Below are 20,524 nucleotides of genomic sequence, written 5' to 3' on the forward strand. Positions count from 1 at the left end.
CTGGGTTAAGGAACACTTTAATACTGCTTTTTAAACGTTTGGCCATCTAGTGACGAAAATGGGTAATTACCGTTTTTAAATCAATTAAAAACCTTTGAATAGCACATGAAATTGCCTAAAACCTTTGTTTTTTTTTTTTTTATACACCGTTTGCATAGAATGAATGTACATGCACTTGTACTGGGGTAAATTGTGATTTTATTATTTTTTATTATTTTTCATACATTTTATTTTTTTTTAAATACAACACCTTTAGTGACTGGATTTATATCTATATTAGTAATTTCAACATTTTTTGGAGATTTATTTTTTTCTTCCAAGTACAATGTACAGGTATGTTACATTTTATTAGTAGGTGAAATATTCTTTGATTATTACAGAGAAGAGTATTGTCATAGCAGAGGACACCTCCAGCCTGACCTGATAGTGACATAGATGTAACCCCCCCCGACCCCCCCCCCCCCCCCCCCGGGAACTCTTCTGTCCATTGTTTTTGCTCTGTAATGATTGCAATTATAGTTGATGGGACGGCCGGTGTCTCTGTGCTGACAGCGCCTCACACTGACTCTGATCATCAGATGTTATCTCTGTGTGCCGGGGGTCAGTCTGTATATTACCTCTTCTGTAGAGATCACAGGACACTGCAATATTGCTTTCCCCTTGTGGATTTTATCTGTGTAATGTGCTAAAATCACCTGTATTGTGTATTCACATCACCCTTACATTGTGGTTATTCTGCATTAGGGGGCGCTATTGTTAGAGCTCTGCAAAGCTCACCCTTCAATCAGACCTCCGGCCACCCCTTCAGTCTTGCACAGTTGTAGCGGCTCCTCTCCTGGACTGAAAATGATTACTCTGATTTCACTACACACTGTCAGCTTCTCACAGTGTGCATTAGAAGCTATAACCAGATAGAGCCCGTCTCATTTCCTGACTGGAGGATATCCAGCATCATCCAGCTCAAGGATCCTCAAACTACGGCCCGCCAGCTGTTGCAGAACTACACGTCCCATGAGGCATTGTAAAACTCTGACATTCACAGACATGACTAGGCATGATGGGAGTTGTAGTTCCTGAACAACTGGAGGGCCATAGTTTGAAGACCCCTGGTCTAGCTCTTTCCAACCCAGCCTGACTGTCCTGGCACACCCAACGTTCATTGGTTTTCAATGATGTAGACTCAGCATCACATGTGGTTGTCACCTGTGCAAATGAAGCTTGTCTATCAACACCTGTCGCTGTCAATCAATGTCAGCTAGCCAATCAGGGGAGAGAGGGGGCGGGGCTGGGTCGCAGCTCCGTGTCAGAATGGATACAGGGAGCTGTGACTCGGCTTGAGTGCCCCCCCCATAGCAAGCTGCTTGCTGTGGGGGCACTAAACAGGAGGGAGGGGCCAGGATCACTGAACAGGAGGGAGGGGCCAGGATCACCAAAGAGGAGGATCTGGGCAAAGCCAACTGCACAGAGGAGGTAAGTATAACATGTTTGTTATTTTTATAGAAATAAAAAGACAAAACCTTTAGAGTCCATTCAGACTAGCGCGACTTGTCAGGCGACTTGGTCGCCTGACAAGTCGCGGTCGGTCGCTCGCCATTGAGTAGTACAGGACCGGTTCTAATAGGAGTGACACAAGTCGCTCCGACTTAGAAAAAGGGTCCTGTACTACTTTTGGGCAACCTGGAGGCGACTCGCATAGACTTCAATTATATGAAGTCCGTGCAAGTCGCCCCACAAAGTCGTGTCGCGCCAGTCTGAATGGGCTGTAACAATCACTTTAATTATAAGAATTATAATACATTTATACAGTAAACCCCCGCTCCATCGCGGTTCAGTTTTTGCGGTCCCGGTATATTGCGTTTTTTTTCTGTAATGTTATTTTACTAATTAAATCATTGAATATTAAATATTTTTGTGTTTTCCATAGCTCTTGTTCTGTCTCTCAGTATCTTTTATGTGTTTAAATGAGTTTCTATTGTTTTAAAAGTGTGTTTAAAGACCTTAAAATGCTTTTACACGTACAGTGACAGTAAAATAATCATGCCTACAATGCATTTTAATAGGGTTTTTCTATTTCGCGGATTTTCATTTTTCGCGGGTGGGTCCGGAACGTAACCCCCACAATGGAGGGGGGTTTACTGTAATATATAATAATAGAATTATATAATTTAATTATAAGAATAATAATATTATATGTATATTGGATCCCTGACATCTATATTATTATATATATATTATTTACAGAGAAATCTACACATTGACTATGAAGCTCCCCGCACATTATTTTATAGCGTCTGTCATTGATCTCTCTCTTCCAGAGCGGTGTTGGCCGGCGGAGGATTCTCAACGTGGACTTACCGCCAGGGATATGATGTCAGCATTCCTGTCTACAGTCCTCTGTCTGAAGTGAACCTACCTGAGCGGGCCCCAGGGTCAGTGTGTCTCCGTTTTTTTTGGCTTGGTGTTTAAAGTGGAGCTCCGGTGTTCTGATAATGGTGCCGGTATGAGCTCGTGGGGAAGGGAGCTACTTTGCAACTCACATTCATATGAACGCCAACTCACAAAATACACCCCAGCTTTAAGTGGACTGAACAATATCTTTATGTGTGTGTGTGTGTGTGTGTGTGTGTGTGTATATATATATATATATATATATATGTGTGTGTGTATATATATATATATATATATATATGTATGTGTATATATGTGTGTGTGTATGTGTATATATATATATATGTGTGTGTGTGTATGTGTATATATGTGTGTGTATGTATATATTATGTGTATGTGTGTATATATATATATATATATATATATATATATATATATATATATATGTATATGTATATATATATATATATATATATATATATATATATATATATATATATGTATATGTGTGGGTATATGTGTGTGTGTGTGTGGGTATATGTATATATGTGTGTGTGTGTGTGTGTGTGTGTGTATATGTATATATATAATGTGTGTGTTCATCTCATAAAATTAGGATATCATCAAAAAGTTTAGTTTTATTTCGGTAATTCAGTTCAAAAGGTCAAACTCAATTATTTTATATAGATGCGTTACACACCGAGAGATATATTTCAAGCATTTCTTGCTTTTAATTTTTGATGATTATGGCTTACAGCGAGTGACACCCCAGAATTCAGTATCTCAGAAAATTAGAATATTACATAAGACCAATAAAAAAAAAAAAATGGTTTTTAAATACAGAAGTGTTGGCTTATTGTCAGTCTTAATGTCAGTCTATGTACAGTATAGTATGCACTTAATACTTGGTCGGGGCTCCTTTTGCATGAATTACTGCATCAATGCGGCGTGGCATGGAGGCGATTAGCCTGTGGCACTGCTGAGGTGTTATGGAAGCCCAGGTTGCTTTGATAGCGGCCTTCAGCTCATCTGCATTGCTGGGTCTGGTGTCTCTCATCTTCCTCTTGACAACACCCCACAGATTATCTATGGGGTTTAGGTCAGGCGAGTTTGCTGGCCAATCAAGCACAGTGATACCATGATCATGTGACCAGGTATTGGTAGTTTGGCAGTGTGGGCGGTGCCAAGTCCTGCTGGAAAATGAAATCAGCATCTCCATAAAGCTGGTCAGCAGAGGGAAGCATGAAGTGCTCTAGAATTTCCTGGTAGAGGGCTGCACTGTCTTTGATAAAACACAGTGGACCAACATCAGCAGATGACATGGCTCCCCAAATCATCACTGACTCTGGAAACTTCACACTGGACCTCATGCAACTTGGATTCTGTGCCTCTCCACTCCTCCTCCAGACTCTGGGACCTCCATTGACAGACACAGCTCCAGATATTCTTACCCATTGGGTTATATTGCCCCCTACATTTATTCTATTCTATTCCTATTCCTATAGGCAGTCCCAGGGGGTATACTCCCTCTCTCTGCTATAGGTACTCAGTTTATTTCTGCCTAGTCAGGAGTAAGGACCTAGTTCGTTGCTGGGTCTTTGGTCCTGGCAACATTTTTTATTTCAGACAGATTTTTTTCTCCTGGTTTTTCCCTGTGAGATCTACAGTCAACTGCCAGGGAGCGCGTGCAGACCTCAACTCCGCGCTAGGTCGGCCACGATGGACGGAGGCTGGCCTGCGAGTTAAACGCCTCGCAAGGTCGCATGCGGCCGGGTCTCGGTCCGAGTTGCAGCGTTCCTCGTGGCCAACAGCCCCCCATTTCGATGGCGAGGGGTTCTGTCTGGAGCCGTGCCTGTCTGGTTCCTGGTATGGTGAGTACCTGTCCCCCCTCTCTCCCTGGAGGGTTTTGGGACGCGGGCCCCTCCATGGGATGTTTGAACCCCCGGGTTCCCCTCCTTCCCGTTAGGCACCCCCCCCTCACATGTCCCCCCATCCTACCCCCCCTCCACTAATGCTGGGGTCTTGTGGTGGTCTGATACACCTCCCGGGGTGGGGACAGAGCTCTGTGCTGGGAATAGGGGGGGGGGTGCTGACGGCGTCCGGCCTATCAGCTGTGCCACAGGGGCCTCCATTTCTTGTAGCCTTTGTACTGCAGTGCATGGTGGCCATGTTTGTGTTGTCCGGCGGCCATCTTGCAGTGGTTTGCCATAGAAAACGGCGGCCGCTATGACAGTGGAGCCCTATGGGCGGCGATTTCGGCGGTGGGAGCCCCTGGTGCTGACTCCTGGATCCTTTCCTGATCACTGTACATGCAGTGCAGATTCTCCTGGTGGCGGCGGGCTGCAGTGCCTGGTTTCTGCGAGGTGGTGAGTCTGTTGGGGTCCTCTCCCTCTCTGCTGAGGATTGATTGGTACTCTGTGACTGGCAATCCCGTTTTTCCACAGTTCCTGATGATTTGGGGAGCCATGTCATCCGCTGGTGTTGGTCCACTGTGTTTTATCAATTCCAAAGTCAGCGCAGCCCTCTACCAGGAAATTCTAGAGCACTTCATGCTTCCCTCTGCTGACCAGCTTTATGGAGATGCTGATTTCATTTTCAAGCAGGACTTGGCACCGCCCACACTGCCAGAACTACCAATACCTGGTCACATGATCATGGTATCACTGTGCTTGATTGGCCAGCAAACTCACTTGACCTAAACCCCATAGAGAATCTGTGGGATATTGTCAAGAAGAAAATGAGACACCAGACCCAACAATGCAGATGAGCTGAAGGCTGCTATCAAAGCAACCTGGGCTTCCATAACACCTCAGCAGTGCCACAGGCTGATCGCCTCCATGCCACGCTGCATTGATGCAGTAATTCATGCAAAAGGAGCCCCGGCCAAGTATTGAGTGCATCCTATACTGTACATGGGCATACTTTTCACTAAGCCAACATTTCTGTGTTAAAAATCCTTTTTTTTTTTTTTTATTGGTATTATGTAATATTATAATTTTCTGAGATACTGAACTTTGGGTTTTCACTATCTGTAACCATAATCATCAAACTTAAAAGAAAATGCTTGAAATGCAGTATCTCACAAAAGTGAGTACGCCCCTCACACTGCCTTGCTAAAGAAGCTGAGGGTAAAGGTGATGGACTGGCCAAGCATGTCTCCAGACCTAAACCCTATTGATCATCTGTGGGGCATCCTCAAACAGAAGGTGGAGGAGCGCAAGGTCTCTAACATCCACCAGCTCTGTGATGTCTTCATGGAGGAGTGGAAGAGAACTCCAGTGGCAACCTGTGAAGCTCTGGTGAACTCCATGCCCAAGAGGGTTAAGGCAGTGCTGGAAAATAACGGTGGCCACACAAAATATTGACACTTTGGGCCCAATTTGGACATTTTCACTTAGGGGTGTACTCACTTTGGTTGCCAGCGGTTTAGACATTAATGGCTGTGTGTGTTGAGTTATTTTGAGGGGACAGCAAATTTTACACTGTTATACAAGCTGTACACTCACTACTTTACATTGTAGCAAAGTGTCATTTCTTCAGTGTTGTCACATGAAAAGATAGAATAAAATATTTACAAAACTGTGAGGGGTGTACTCACTTTTGTGAGATATCCTATCTCACTCTGCGTGTGACGCATCTATTAAAAATATAGGAGTTTCACTTTTTGAATTGAATTACTGAAATTTTTTTTAATGATATTCTAATTTTATGAGATGCACCTGTATATCTATTTCAATTTATTTCCATGCATGGCAAGTATTGTGTCCAGGTATAAATTACCTCTCACAGAGATTTGAGTACTCCCCCTGACAATGCCTTCATCTGCTTTTGGGAAAAATAGTACCCTCCCCCACCACCATGCAATTTGCTTGCTTGCTCCCTAGCCCCACTGCCTGGGTCCATAGATACAGACAACAGGGCATTGCCCCGCCCCTCGCTCCCTTATCATAGGATTTGATTGACAGCAGCAGAATGGCTCCCACTGCTATCAATCTGCCCTGTGAGGAGGGAGAATGCGGAGGGCTCTGCAATTGAGATTGGGTTCAGGTAAGTATGTGGGGGCTTGGGTGGGGGATTCCCGGCCACAGAAGGTTTTTTTACCTTGATTATCTTTAACCACTTACCGCCCGCCCGCCGTCATATGACGGCGGGACGGTGCGGCTATTATCCTGGGCGGACGTCATATGACGTCCGCCCATTCAAGCACGGCAGGCGCGCGATCGCGGGCGCGCCGCCGTGCACTGCCGGTGTCGGTGTGTCCCCGGGACACAGCCGGTCACCGGCAGGGGGGAAACAGCCAATAGGCATGGCTGTTTCCCACGTGATCGGCTGTGTTCCAATGACACAGCCGATCACAATGGAGGCGGCCGGGAGATGACCGCGCATGCGCGATCGGGAGCGCGCAGCGCGGTCATGTCGGTGGCACTGTGTTCCGTAGGAACACAGCTGTCACCGGCGGTAGTAAACAGTCACTGACAGTGACTGTTTACTATGTGATCGGCTGTGAATCCATTCACAGCCGATCACAAAATGTAAACACAGAGCAGTAACTGACTGTTACTAGCTCTTCTCTCCTCATACAGTTTCCAGTATGAGGGGAGAAGAGCTAGAAATAGTGAGTTACTGCTCTGTACACATGTAAAAAGTAAAATCACACTAAAATCACAGTAATAAAGGTCCCCCCACACAGTCCTCAGCCCCCCCCAATGTCACCTGTCACCCAACAGTCACCTCATCAGTGCCCAGAAATTGACACCCATAACGTTCACATGTGAGCGCAGCGATCGCGGGCAAAATCACCGCGATTCTGCCCGCGATCCGGAAATCATTGCAAATTGCGGGACGCCTGTGCGTTGCCCGTGATTTGCAATAGCACCCCAAACGCTGTGCAATGTTGCCGCCATTTCCGCCTGCCGAATCGCAGTAACATCGCGCAAACATCGCATGACGCCCAAAAAAGTACAAGAGTTTCTTTGGGGCGTCATGCGTTGTTTGCGTGATGTTACCGCGATTCGGCAGGCGGAAATCGCAGCAACATCGCACAGCGGGCAACGCACAGGCGTCCCGCCATTTGCAATGATTTCTGGATCACGGGCAGAATCGCAGTGATTCTGCCCGTGATCGCTACGCTCACATGTGAATGTAGCCTAAAGTTCACCGGTCACCAGAGACTGCCATCAGTACCGCCGTGCACCATCGCCCGTCACCTGTCACCCATCAGTGACCATCGCCCCGTCACCTGTCACCCCATCAATCACCGTCACCTGTCACCCCATCAGTCATCGTCATCTGTCACCCCATCAGTCATCGTAACCTGTCACCCCATCAGTCATCGTCACCTGTCACCCCATCAGTCACCGTCATCTGTCACCCTATCAATCATCGTCACTTGACACCCCATCAGTGATCGTCACTTGTCACCCCATCAATCATCGTCACATGTCACCCGGTCAGTGATTGTCATCTGTCACCTCATCAATCATCGTCACCTGTCACCTCATCAATCATCATCACCTGTCACCCCATCAGTCATCATCACCTGTCACCCCATCCGTCATCGTCACCTGTCACCCCATCAGTCATCGTCACCTGTCACCCCATCAGTCATCGTCACCTGTTTGCCATATACATGCAATCACTTACTGACCGCCTAACGACTATATGCGTCGGCCATTAAAAGCTAAATACTGGGGTTATGGCAGAAGATAGCCCCCATAACCCCGGTATTTTTTGAAACGGCGGGCGGTCGGCTTTCAGATAAGGGTGGTCCCAGTGGCGGATTCGCCGCGGAATTACCCTTACGGTGCAGGGGAAGAGGTGCCCCCCCCCCTCCTGCCGCGTCCCAGACGTTTTCCCAGCTTACCGGACCCGCCGGCAGCGGGGAAAACTATCCGGTCCCGGATCCTCAGAGACAGGAAGTCGAGTGAGGGCAAGATGGCCCTCACTCAACTCTATGGTCTTGGAGGACCGGAGCTACGTCAAAAGACGTTGCCTAGCAACCGGTTTAAAGGGCCGCTTTTTTTTTTTGCTTTTTTTTTTTTCCTCTTTCAACAATTTTTTTTTTTTTTTTTCTTTTTTAGTGTAGTTGTGAGGTGTGAGGTCTTTTTGACCCCAGATCTCACAATAAAGAGGACCTGTCATGCCTATTTCTATTACAAGGGATGTTTACATTCCTTGTAATAGGAATAAAAATTATCAAAACATTTTTTTTTTTAAACTGTGTAAAAATAAAAAAATAATAAATAAAATAAATAGGAAAAAAAAAAAAAAAAAAAAATTAAAGCGCCCTGTCCCCGTTAGCTCGCGCGCAGAAGCAAACGCATACGCAAGTCCCGCCCACATATGTAAACGGTGTTCAAACCATACATGTGAGGTATCGCCGCGATCGTTAGAGCGAGAGCAATAATTTAAGCCCTAGACCTCTTCTGTAACTCTAAGCTAGTAACCTGCAGAAATTTTTAAAATGTTGCCTATGGGGATTTTTAAGTACCAATGTTTGGCGCCATTCTGTGAGCATGCGCAATTTTGAAGCATGACATGTTGGGTATCTAATTACTCGGCGTAACATTATCGTTCACATTATGGAAAAAAAATTTGCTAAATTTACTGGTTTCTTATTTTTTAGATCAAAAAAGTGATTTTTTTTCCAAAAAATCGCATTTGGAAGACTGCTGCGCAAATATGGTGTGATAAAAAATATTGCAACGATCTCCATTTTATTCTCTAGGGTCTCTGCTAAAAAAAAATATATAATGTTTGGGGGTTCCAAGTAGTTTTCTAGCAAAAAAATGATTTTAGCTTGTAAACACCAAGTGTCAAAAATAGGCCCAGTCTTAAAGTGGATAAATGGACAACTTTGTGTAAAGCGCTACTTGGATGTTAGGCCTATGTATGTGGCCAGGCTGTGAAAAAGTGTTACACATGTGGTATCGCCATACTCAGGAGGAATAGCAGAATGTATTTTGGGGTGCAATTTTTGCTATGTACATGCTATGTGTTAGAAATATTGCATAAATGGACAGCTTTGTGTAAAAAAAAATGTGTTTTCATTTTCTTTCCACATTTTCCAAAAACTTGTGGAAAAAAATGACATATTCAAAAGACTCATTATGCCTCAAAAATTATACGTTGGGGTGTTTGCTTTCCAAAATGGGGTCGTTTTATAGGGGTTTCCATTGTCCTGGTGCTCCAGGGCCTTCAAAAGTACGATAGGTTGTCAGGAAATTATATGTGAAATTTGTGCTCCTAGAATGCCGGACGGTGCTGGTTGGATGTTAGGCCTCTGTATGTGGCCAGGCTGTGAAAAAGTCTCACACATGTGGTATCGCCATACTCAGAAGGAGTAGTAGAATGTGTTTTGGGGTGTAGTTGCAAGTATACATGTGCTGTGTGAGAGAAATAACCTGTTAATACGGCAATTTGTAAAAAAAAATAAAAAAAAAAAAAAAAATCTTCATTTTGCAAAGCATTGTGGGAAAAAATGACAACTTCAAAAAACTCACCATGCCCCTTATTAAATACCTTGGAATGTCTACTTTCCAAAAAGGGGTCATTTGGGGGGTATTTGTACTTTCCTGACTTTTTAGTGTCTCAAGAAATGAGATAGGCCTTCAGTACATCAGGTGTGATCAAGTGTGATCAATTTTCAATGATTCGCACCATAGCTTGTGGACTCTATAACTTTCACAAAGACCAAATAATATACACTTACTTGGGTTATTTTTACCAAAGATAAGTAGCAGTATAAATTTTGGCCAAAATTTGTGAAGAAAAATTACTAATTTGCAAAATTTTATGACAGAAACAAAGAAAAATGCGTTTTTTCACAATATTTTCAGTCTTTTTTTATTTATAGCACAAAAAATAAAAAACCCAGTATTGATCAAATACCATCAAAAGAAAGCTCTATTTGTGTGAAAAAAAGGACACAATTTTTGAATGGGTACAGTGTTGCATGACTGAGTAATTCTTAGTCAAAGTGTGAGAGCGCTGAAAGCTGAAAATCGGTCTGGGCAGGAAGGGGGTGAAAGTGCACTGTAGGTAAGTGGTTAAGTTAAAAAAAAAACCTTAATGCTCTACAACCACTTTAACAGACAAATAGGATCAAATAGCAAAGGTTTATTGTTGGGGGTTTACATAACTTTATAAAACATTTGTTGCACGATTGTCAAAAACATTCATGCAAGCTGAACAGAATGTCACCATATATTTTCAAATAGATTAATTCCTGAATCATTGGCTTAATCTAGTAGCTGAAATGCGGTATATCGTTTTGTGAAATATATCTGTGAGAGGTACCACATTTTGACCACTAGATGGAGCTAATGATTCAGGAGTTAAGCCATATAAAAACATAAGGTGAAATTTCATTCAGTCTGCACTAGTGATCGACCGATATCGTTTTTTTAATGCCAATACCGATATTTTGGTCATCGAATATCGCTATCAGCCGATCTCTTGTCTGCATAGATGTGACTTACATTCGTGCAACAAATGTTTTATAAATAGACCCCTTAACCACTTAAGGACCAGGCTTATTTCTGACACTTGTTGTTGACAAGTTAAAAATTAGTATTTTTTTCTAGAAAATTACTTAGAAGCCCCAAACATTATATATATATATATATATATACCGTATGTTTTTTTTTTTTAGCAGAGACCCTAGAGAATAAATTTTGAAGCATGACATTTACCATTAAAAAATACCTTTTTATTATTTATTTTTTACACTGTCCCTTTAAAAAAAAATTTTTTGATCACTTTTATTCCTATTACAAGGAATGTAAACATCCCTTATAATAGAAATAAGCAGGACAGGTCCTCTTTAACCACTTTACCACCGGAGGATTTTGCTGTCTTACGTCCAGGCCACTTTTTGCATTTCGGCGCTGTGCGAATTTAACTGACAATTGCGCGGTCATGCAACGCCGTACCCAAACGAATTTGACGTCCTTTTTTTCCCACAAACAGAGCTTTCTTTTGGTGGTATTTGATCACCTGTGCGATTTTTACTTTTTGCGCTATAAACAAAAAAAGAGCGTACATTTTGAAAAAATAACAATATTTTTCACATTTTTTTATATGAAATTCCCCCCCCCCCCCCCAAAAATGTAAAAATCTAAATTTTTTTAAATTTTTGGCCAATTTATTTTTTGCTACCTATGTTTGGTAAAAAAAATCACAATAAACGTATTTTGATTGGTTTGCGCAAAAGTTATTGCGTTTACTAACTAAGGGAAAGATTTTTGTCATTTTTGGTGTTTTTTTTTTTTTTAACGAGTAATGGCGGCGATCTGCGATTTTTTTTTTTTTTTTTTTTTTTGCGGGACTGCGACATTGCAGCGGACAGATCAGACCCTTGACTGACATTTTTGACACTTTTGGGAAGGGGTTAATGAAGGGAAGGGGTTAATTTTATTGGAGAGGGAGGGGTTAATGTATGCCTGGTGATTACTAACGTGTGTGGGGGGAGGGGACTGAGTGACACAGGGACAGATCGCATGTTCAGCTATGCTGAACCCTGCAATCTGACCCTGCCTGTCACTTAGGAGATCCGCCTGCTTTGTTTACACAAGCGGGCGGATCTCCACACTTGATCCCCGACGATCAGGGAAGAGCGGCGGTGATCACCGCCTCTCCTCCCCTGGCCCGACTCCCGCTGTGACTGAATACAGCGGGAGTGAGCCTCCGGCGGCGCGTGCGCCGCCCACAAGGGGAGGAGTCCAGCGACGTAGGTCTACGTCGCTGGATGGGAACTAACCACTTTGCCGCAGTACAGTCAACGTGACTGGTCGGCAAGTGGTTAATGTGAGATCTGGGGTTCAAAAAGACCTCACATCCCACATCTACACTTAAAAGCAAAAAAATAAATAAATGTCATTTTTTTTCAGCTAGAAAAAAATGGGACCTTTAAGGCCGTTGGGCAGAAGCGACGTGTGATGTCGCTCCGGTTCTCCAAGGCCATAGAGTCAAGTGGGGGCCATCTTGCCCTCACTCGACTTTCTTCCTGGGACCGGATCATTTTCCCCGCTACCGATGGCTCCGGTAAGCAGGGAAAATGACCGGGAAGCGGCGGGAGGGGGTGGGCACCACCCATGAATCTGCTGCTGGGACCACTTTTATGAGCAAGAGATCCACCGGCTGTGTAGAAAAATACCGGGGTTATGGCAGCTACCTGCCATAACCCTGGCAGAATATAAGGTTTCCATCCGTCTGGATTTCACGGACAGGATCGGATAGCAGCGGGTGTCAGCAGGTGTCTCCACTGACATCTGCTGCTCCATAGGGGTGCATAGAGCATCCGATCCGGTCCACCTGAAAAACTGAAAGGCGGATTGGATCGGATCGCCCGTGTGAAGGGCCTTATAACCCTTTGAGGTCTGAGGAATTAGATGACATTATAGCAAATTGTGTGATAAGTGCGTTCTTCATACTGACCACTCTTTTCTCTCTCTGCAGCCCCCGGACATTCTTCCTCCTCTCCTCCCAGATTGCTCTGCACCCCGAGTTCCGTGCCGACCTGGAGACGATCCGAGCGGAAAACGGAGAGTCGGTGCTGATCCTGGATAAGTGCAGTAACCTGTCTGATGACGCATCGCCACACCGGAAACGCTGCCATAAGAGTAATGTCTACGACTACCCGCAAGTTCTTCAGGTAGATCTTTGTCAGAAGGGGAGGTATTATGGAGGTCTAGGGAATATTTAAAATGATTGTAAATAGGGATCGACCGATTATCGGCAACACCGATATATCGGTAGCCGATATGCACTTTCCCCGTTATATCGGAATCGGCCTTTGGATTTACAGATATTGCCGATATTTCGGGAAAGTGCTTGTACCGGAGTGATGCCTGCAGCTAGAGGCATCACCCCGGTACCGGCGTCCATAGCCGATGGTCGGCTGACTTGTAATGACAACCGATGAGGCTGAGAAGCCGCTCGGCTGTCATTACAAGGAGCGGGAGGGGACGTTTCACAAGACCCTCCCCCCCTTCCGCGGCTCACCCCGGGCAGTGTTAATTTTGGCAGCAAATTTCAATTTAGTTTTAGTCTTAGTCTTAGGACTAAAATGGCATTTTAGTTTTAGTCCCATTTTAGTCTTCTGCAAGTGTTTTAGTTTTAGTCGTATTTAGTCGACTAAAACGTCCTACATTTTAGTGGACTAAAACTCATTTTAGTCATCTATAATCGAATGGGTGTAGTTCAATTGTGATTTGTAATGCATTTCTCTACAATTTCCAAACTCATTATATACTACTGCTGGTCCTGGAGTGAAAAATCGAATATGTTATTATTTATGGTATTAAGCTTTGAGCATGCACCAGTGTTAATTTTGGCAGCAAATTTCGATTTAGTTTTAGTTATAGTCTTTTGACTAAAATGCCATTTTAGTTTTAGTCGTATTTTAGTCATCTGAATTGTTTTAGTTTTAGTCGACTAAAATTGTGTTAATTTAGTCGACGAAAACGTTTTAGTCGACGAAATTAACACTGGCCCCGGGTCTCCCGTCCCACCGGGAGACCCGGGCATCCTACCTGCACCGCCGCCGTCTGACCGGTCTCTATTTTTTTGAATTCGACGCCGAGTACCCGAAAATTATGTCATGACATGACATCACTTCCGGGTACTGGCGGCGCCGAATTAAAAAAACTTACCGCATTCAAAACAGCCAAACTTGGTGTTTTGAATGCTTTTAAGCACAGTACCACATGTACCTGTAGACATAAAAAAAAATTTGAATGCATTAAGATAAAAAAAACCTTCGACCTTTAAGTACAGGTAAAAATCCAATTCGCTTGCTTGCTCCCTAGCCCCACTGCCTGTGTCCATAGACCCAGACAGCAGGACATTGCCCCGCCCCTCGCTTCCTCATCATAGGATTTGATTGACAGCAGCAGAATGGCTCCCCACTGCAGGGGTCCATCCTGGTGTTTGAGTCTGACCAGGTGGATGTCGTCTCTGACCCCCCCATGAAGAAGACAGAACCTGCCGATTTGCCGCTCAAGCCTGAGCACTAGTATATGGGGAAGGGGGAAGCATGGGTGTGGGGGCACATGCTCCTCTGTACATAGAAGACCCCCACTCTGTTAGAGCAGCAAAGCTTGGGCTTACATGGAGCAGGGGAAGGGAGCGCAGATGGGTAAATATAACTTGCTGGGGGGGTGTTGCACATCCTCATTGTAGAGAGTGGAGCTGTGGGAGGGGCCCAGCAGGCCCCACCCGCTACAGGCTGCCTACATAAAACTACAGGAGGGGGCGGAGACAAGACCAGTCACCCTGCACAAGGAGAGAGAGCAGCAGTGAGCGGTCTTTACTACAGAGGGAAAGTCTCACACTGGATTACTGCACAGATCTGGAGAAAAAACACAACGCACACCAAGATCCAAGAAGAATAAACATGATGAATGGATGTATGCAACATTTGCTTATTCAAGAGTTCAGTTTTAAGTACAGGTAAACATCCAATGTACTGGACAGTATCAGTAGCATGCTAAGTGCTACTTGGTGCCTGCAACTGCCTGCAGTACAAGCAGCTGCCACAAGGAGTGTTAGTGAGCCGGGCTGCTTTTTGAAATGGAAAGAGCAGGGTGCTTACTAAGCAGGTGACGTTACCCATAGGCAGCCCTCAAATTTTCCACTCGCCTGCTCGCATTTTGCGAGTGGAAAATTATTTATGGCGAGCGAGCGTGGGGCTGCTCCGGGAGCCGATCAGGTGAAGAGAGGAGAGGAGGAGGAAAGCCGGCCAGCCCAGCCGATGCATCAGACAGAAGCTCCTGGGCATGAGAGGATCTATCGATCATAGATTCACCTCAGAACCTGGCCGGATAATGACAGAGCGGCGGATCATCCCACTGTTACAGTTGTAATTGTAATTGCCGGGCGCTCGGTGATACGCACAGTCCCGCCTCCTAGCCCGGCTTCTTTGATAGACAGAACACCTGGCCAACCAGGACATGAGACGTCTATCAAAGAAGCCGGGCTAGGAGGCGGGACTGTGTGTGTCACCTAGCGCCCAGCAATTACAATTACAACTGTCACAGCGGGATGATCCGCCGCTCTGTCATTATCCGGCCAGGTTCTGAGGTGAATCTATGATCGATACATCCTCTCATGCCCAGGAGCTTCTGTCTGATGCATCTATGTAAATGGACAGTTGTAATTGTAATTGCCGGGCGCTCGGTGACACACACAGTCCCGCCTCCTAGCCCGGCTTCTTTGATAGACGCTTCACGTCCTGGTTGGCCAGGTGTTCTGTCTATCAAAGAAGCCGGGCTAGGAGGCGGGACTGTGCGTGTCACTGAGCGCCCGGCAATTACAATTACAACTGTAACAGTGGGATGATCCGCTGCTCTGTCATTATCCGGCCAGGTTCTGAGGTGAATCTATGATTGCACTTCCTTTCTTCTCTCTTGGTTTTCCCAATTCTCACTTCCTTCTTTTTGGTTTAATCGAAAGCTTGTCTATGATTCATGTATATTCATGCATCATGTTGTATACATTTTTATATACACCCCAATGTATCTGTATATGTCCTCTGTATCGATACCATGTTTTCTCTTGCTGGAAATATATCTGCCTGGTATCTGTAAAGATGTAAGAGAGTTAGTCTGCCGATATTTACTCGTGCTCACTTTCACTTTACTATTTATTCCTATTATTTTTTACCCATCTCATTTTTGTTTCCTTTATTTTTGTCCTCTATGGATCCACCTCCAATATTTGGGGACGGATATATGCTTTGCTTTTCCTTCCCTGGCTTTTCTTCATCCCAGCCACATATATATTGGGGCTGGATGCTGTTTACAATCGCTATCGTTTGTCACTGGGTATTATACTACTTTGGCACTATATGTCCTGGTAAAGGGCTGGCCTGCTCCCCAACATGTGCATGCCCCATTGTGTCACATGCGGGGTCTGCAATGGATTGAGCCATGTGACACGTGCATCCTTCTGATGTGAGGTTGCATTGACATGCACTGGCGAGACTGAATTGACATACACGGGCGAGACTGCTTTGATGGGCATGGGTGAGACTGCTTTGATGGGCATGGGTGAGACTGCTTTGATGGGCACAGCGGAGACTGCATTGATGGGCACAGGGGAGGCTGCATTGATAGGCACTGATGGGCACTGTTTAGGTTTCACTGATGGGCTCTGTTGAGGCCGCACTGATAAGCTTTATTGATGATGCTGCACTGATGGTCACTGATAGGTTGCACTGATGGTCACTGAAAACGTTGTTATTAATATTTATTTTTGTAACTTCTGCATTAAAGCAAAAACATTTAACAGTGTAATTTTAGGAGATAATTTATGAGGGCGTGTTTAGGGGCAGAATTAGGGGCGGGGCAGGGTAGGAGTTGGGTGGGGCAACTGGTGGCGAGTAACCCTTAAGGCCTGGCTAGTAGCTCAGGACTTTAAATTTTGAGCCCTGCCCATAGGGGTTGAGTTACTAAAACTGGAGAGTGCAAAATCTGGTGCAGCTGTGCATGGTAGCCAATCAGCTTCTAACTTCAGCTTCTTCAATTAAGCCTTGAAAATAAAACCTGGAAGCTGATTGGTTTCTATGCAGAGCTGCACCAGATTTTGCACTCTCCAGTTTCAGTAAATCAACCCCAGTTCACATTTCTTAACCTCTTAAGCCCCGGAAGATTTTACCCCCTTCCTGACCAGGGGGTATTTTGCGATTCGGCAGTGCGTGACTTTTCGGCAGTGCGTGACTTTAACGGACAATTGCGCGGTCGTGCGACGCTGTACCTAAACGAATTTGACGTCCTTTTTTCCCACAAACAGAGCTTTCTTTTGGTGGTATTTGATCACCTGTGCAATTTTTTGATCATGCGCTATAAACAAAAAAAGAGCGACAATTTTGCAAAAATAACAATATTTTTCACATTTTTTTATATGAAATTCCCCCCAAAAAAATGTAAAAATCTAAATTTTTTAACTTTTTAGGCCAATTTGTTTTCTGCTACATATGTTTGGTAAAAAAAATTGCAAAAAGCGTATTTTGATTGGTTTGCGCAAAAGTTATTGCGTTTACTAACAAAGGGAAAGATTTTTGTCATTTTTGTTGTTTTTTTTTTTAATGCGTAATGGCGGCGATCTGCGATTTTTTTTTTTTTTTTATTTGCGGTACTGCGACATTGCGGCGGACAGATCGGACCCTTGACTGACATTTTTGACACTTTTGGGGTTACCAGTGACATTACTACAGTAATCAGTGCTATACATATGCACTGTTACTGTAAAATGACACTGGTAGTGAAGGGGTTAACTTTTTTGAGAGGGAGGGGCTGTGTGTGTCCCTAAGGCCGTGATTCTAACTGTGATTGGCTGTGGCTTGAGCTGTAGGAACAGTGATCAACGGTCCTACATAGTAGAACCGTATGATCCCTATTCCTACACAGGGGAGAATGACAGGCGGCTTGTTTATATTAGCCGCCTGCCTTTCTCCCTCTGCACTGACGATCACAAGTGACCGCGCGGGAGTGCGCCTCCGGTGGCGCGCGCTCGCTCCCCAGAGCCTTGCAGGCTAGCGATGTACCGGTACGTCACTTTGCCTGTGAGGGGCTGACCACCGCAGTATATGTACTTGCGGCGGTCGGCAAGTGGTTAAAGAGATTGTAAAGTTTCGTTTTTTTATTTATTTTTTTTTTTAAATAACAAATGTTATGCTCACCTCCTCTGTGCAGTTGGTTTTGCACAGAGCAGCCTGGATCCTCCTCTTCTCAGGTCCCTCTTTGCTGCTCCTGGCCCCTCCCTCCCATTGAGTGACCCCACAGCAAGCAGCATGCTATGGGGGCAACTGAGCCGAGCTGCAGCTCCATGTATCCATTCAGACAGGGAGCAGGCATTCAGCCCCGCCCCCTCTTTCTCCTGATTGGCTAACTGATTTTGATTGACAGCCACGGGAGCCAATGGTTTTAGGGTTGATTTAAGTATAAGGGGATGCTGGGGAGGCTGTTGCACCCAGAAGGTTTTTTTCTCCTAATGCATAAAGATAAAAAGCCTTCTGACTTTAAAGCTCCTTTTAAAGGATGAAACCCTGGGGTAACTGCCTGATGGCTTCACTCAGGCCAGTCACTCCAGCTGCTTTTGCTGTCGCAGGGATAGGTGGGGGGGGGGGGGATATATAAAATAATAATAATTTATAATAATAGTTTGACCTGCCTCTGTTTCTATTTATAGGAGGCCACTTTCTGCCTGGTCTTCCGTGGCGCCCGCTTGGGACAAACGGTTCTCAGTGACGTCCTTCAGGCTGGTTGTGTCCCCGTTATCATGGCCGACTCCTATGTACTGCCTTTCTCCGAGGTGCTGGACTGGAAGAGGTAACATTTCCCAAAATTAGGTTTCTTTACCCCAAAAGCGTTTGTTGCCCCAACATTTCACATTCCTCATATGTGCCTGCTGTACCATGTACTTGTATGAGAAAGTCTCCTGCTCCCTTTGTGTGAAGTCCCTGGTGTTCCTGCCAGTCCCTCTGCTTTCCTATAAAAAAAAAAACTGACCACACTAAGCACGGGAGCACGGCTTGGTCAGTTCTATAGCTATGCTGGGAACGCAGTCTGCTCTCCTCCAATGATCAGACTTGTCCTGACACGCCCCCCCTCACCCAGCTCTATACAGCTAAGAACAGAGGGAATGTGATCACTTATAAAGAGGGGAAAAAGGTATTTATACTGTGTGTGTGTGTATATGTATATATATATATATATATATATATATATATATATATATATATATATATATATATATATAAGAGACAGCCCTATCTATACACAAATATTTTTCCTTTTATTTCAATTTAAACTGAATGGATTGTTTTACAATGTGAAAGGTTACAATCACGTTAACCACGTCAGCTCCGGAATTCAGCAATTGCACGGTCGTGCTGTACACAAATAAATTTGATGTCCTTTTTTTCACACAAATAGTTTTTTTTTTTTTTTGTGGTATTTAACCACTTGCCGACCGCCGCCCGACTATATACGGCGGTGGTCAGCCCCTCCCAGGCAAAGGGATGTACCGGTACATCACTAGCCTGGGAGCAAATAGGGGTCGAGCGTGCGCCGCCAGAGGCGCGCTCCCGCCCCTGCTCGTTCCCGAAGAAGCCGGCGCGTGTGACCGGCGGACCCGATGTCCGCCGGTCACTCGCGATCGTCGGGTGGAGAGGGAGAAAGGCAGGCGGCTGATGTAAACAAAGCCGCCTGTCATTCTCCCCTGTGTAAAAGCACTGATCACTCGGTCCTGCTATGTAGGACCGTTGATCTGTGCTGTTACACACAAAGCCACATCCAATCACAGTAAGGGCCCTTTCACACGGGCGCTCCGTATGTCCGCAAATCATCCTATTTTTTTTTCAGATGATATACGGACATAATGTAAGTCAATGGCATTGCGGATGTCAGCGGAATACCATCCGCTGACATCCGATTTTCTTCCTTTCAGTTCTGTTCCGTTTTTTGGAACGGAACAGAACCCTATTTTTTCAAAAAACGGAAAGGAAGCAAAATCGGATGTCAGCTGACATCCGAAATTCCCATAGACCTACATTATGTCCGTATATTATCCGCAAACGGATGGGATGATATGCGGACATACGGAGCGGATGACACAAGTGTCATCCGCTCCGTGAAAAAAAAAAAAAGTGCCGGAGCGGATCACAATGCGGTCCGCTCCGTGTGAAAGGAGCCTAAGAAACACGCCCCTAGGGACATACTTAACCCCTCCCTCTCCAATAAAGTTAACCCCTTCCCTGCCAGTGTCATTTTTACAGTAACAGTGCATATATATATAGCACTAATTACTGCAGTAATGTCACTGGTACCCCCAAAAGTGTCAAAAATGTCAGTCAAGGGTCCGATCTGTCCGCTGCAATGTCGCAGTACCACAAAAAAAATCGCAGATCGCCGCCATTACTCGTTTAAAAAAAAAACAATAAAAATGACAAAAATCTTTCCCTTAGTTAGTAAACGCAATAACTTTTGCGCAAACCAATAAAAATACGCTTTTTGCGATTTTATTCTACCAAAAATATGTAGCAGAAAACAAGCTGGCCAAAAATGTTAAAAAATTTTGATTTTTACATTTTTTTGGGGGGGAATTTCATATAAAAAAAATTAGAAAAATATTG

General features: G+C 44.7%; 1 protein-coding gene across 2 annotated transcripts in view; it reads left to right on the forward strand.

Annotated features, from left to right (window-relative positions):
• Positions 1-20,524, forward strand: part of EXT2 (exostosin glycosyltransferase 2) — a 138,791-nt gene that overhangs the window by 23,432 nt on the left and 94,835 nt on the right. For both annotated transcript variants that reach the window (XM_082270307.1, XM_082270308.1), the window contains exons 4-6: positions 2,316-2,429; positions 12,847-13,042; positions 18,580-18,719. In XM_082270307.1, coding sequence (XP_082126433.1) covers positions 2,316-2,429; positions 12,847-13,042; positions 18,580-18,719 — 450 coding nt within the window. The remainder of the gene's footprint in view (positions 1-2,315; positions 2,430-12,846; positions 13,043-18,579; positions 18,720-20,524) is intronic.

This window comes from Pelophylax lessonae (genome assembly GCF_965119305.1).
Source record: "Pelophylax lessonae genome assembly, chromosome: 10".
Lineage (NCBI taxonomy): Eukaryota > Metazoa > Chordata > Amphibia > Anura > Ranidae > Pelophylax > Pelophylax lessonae.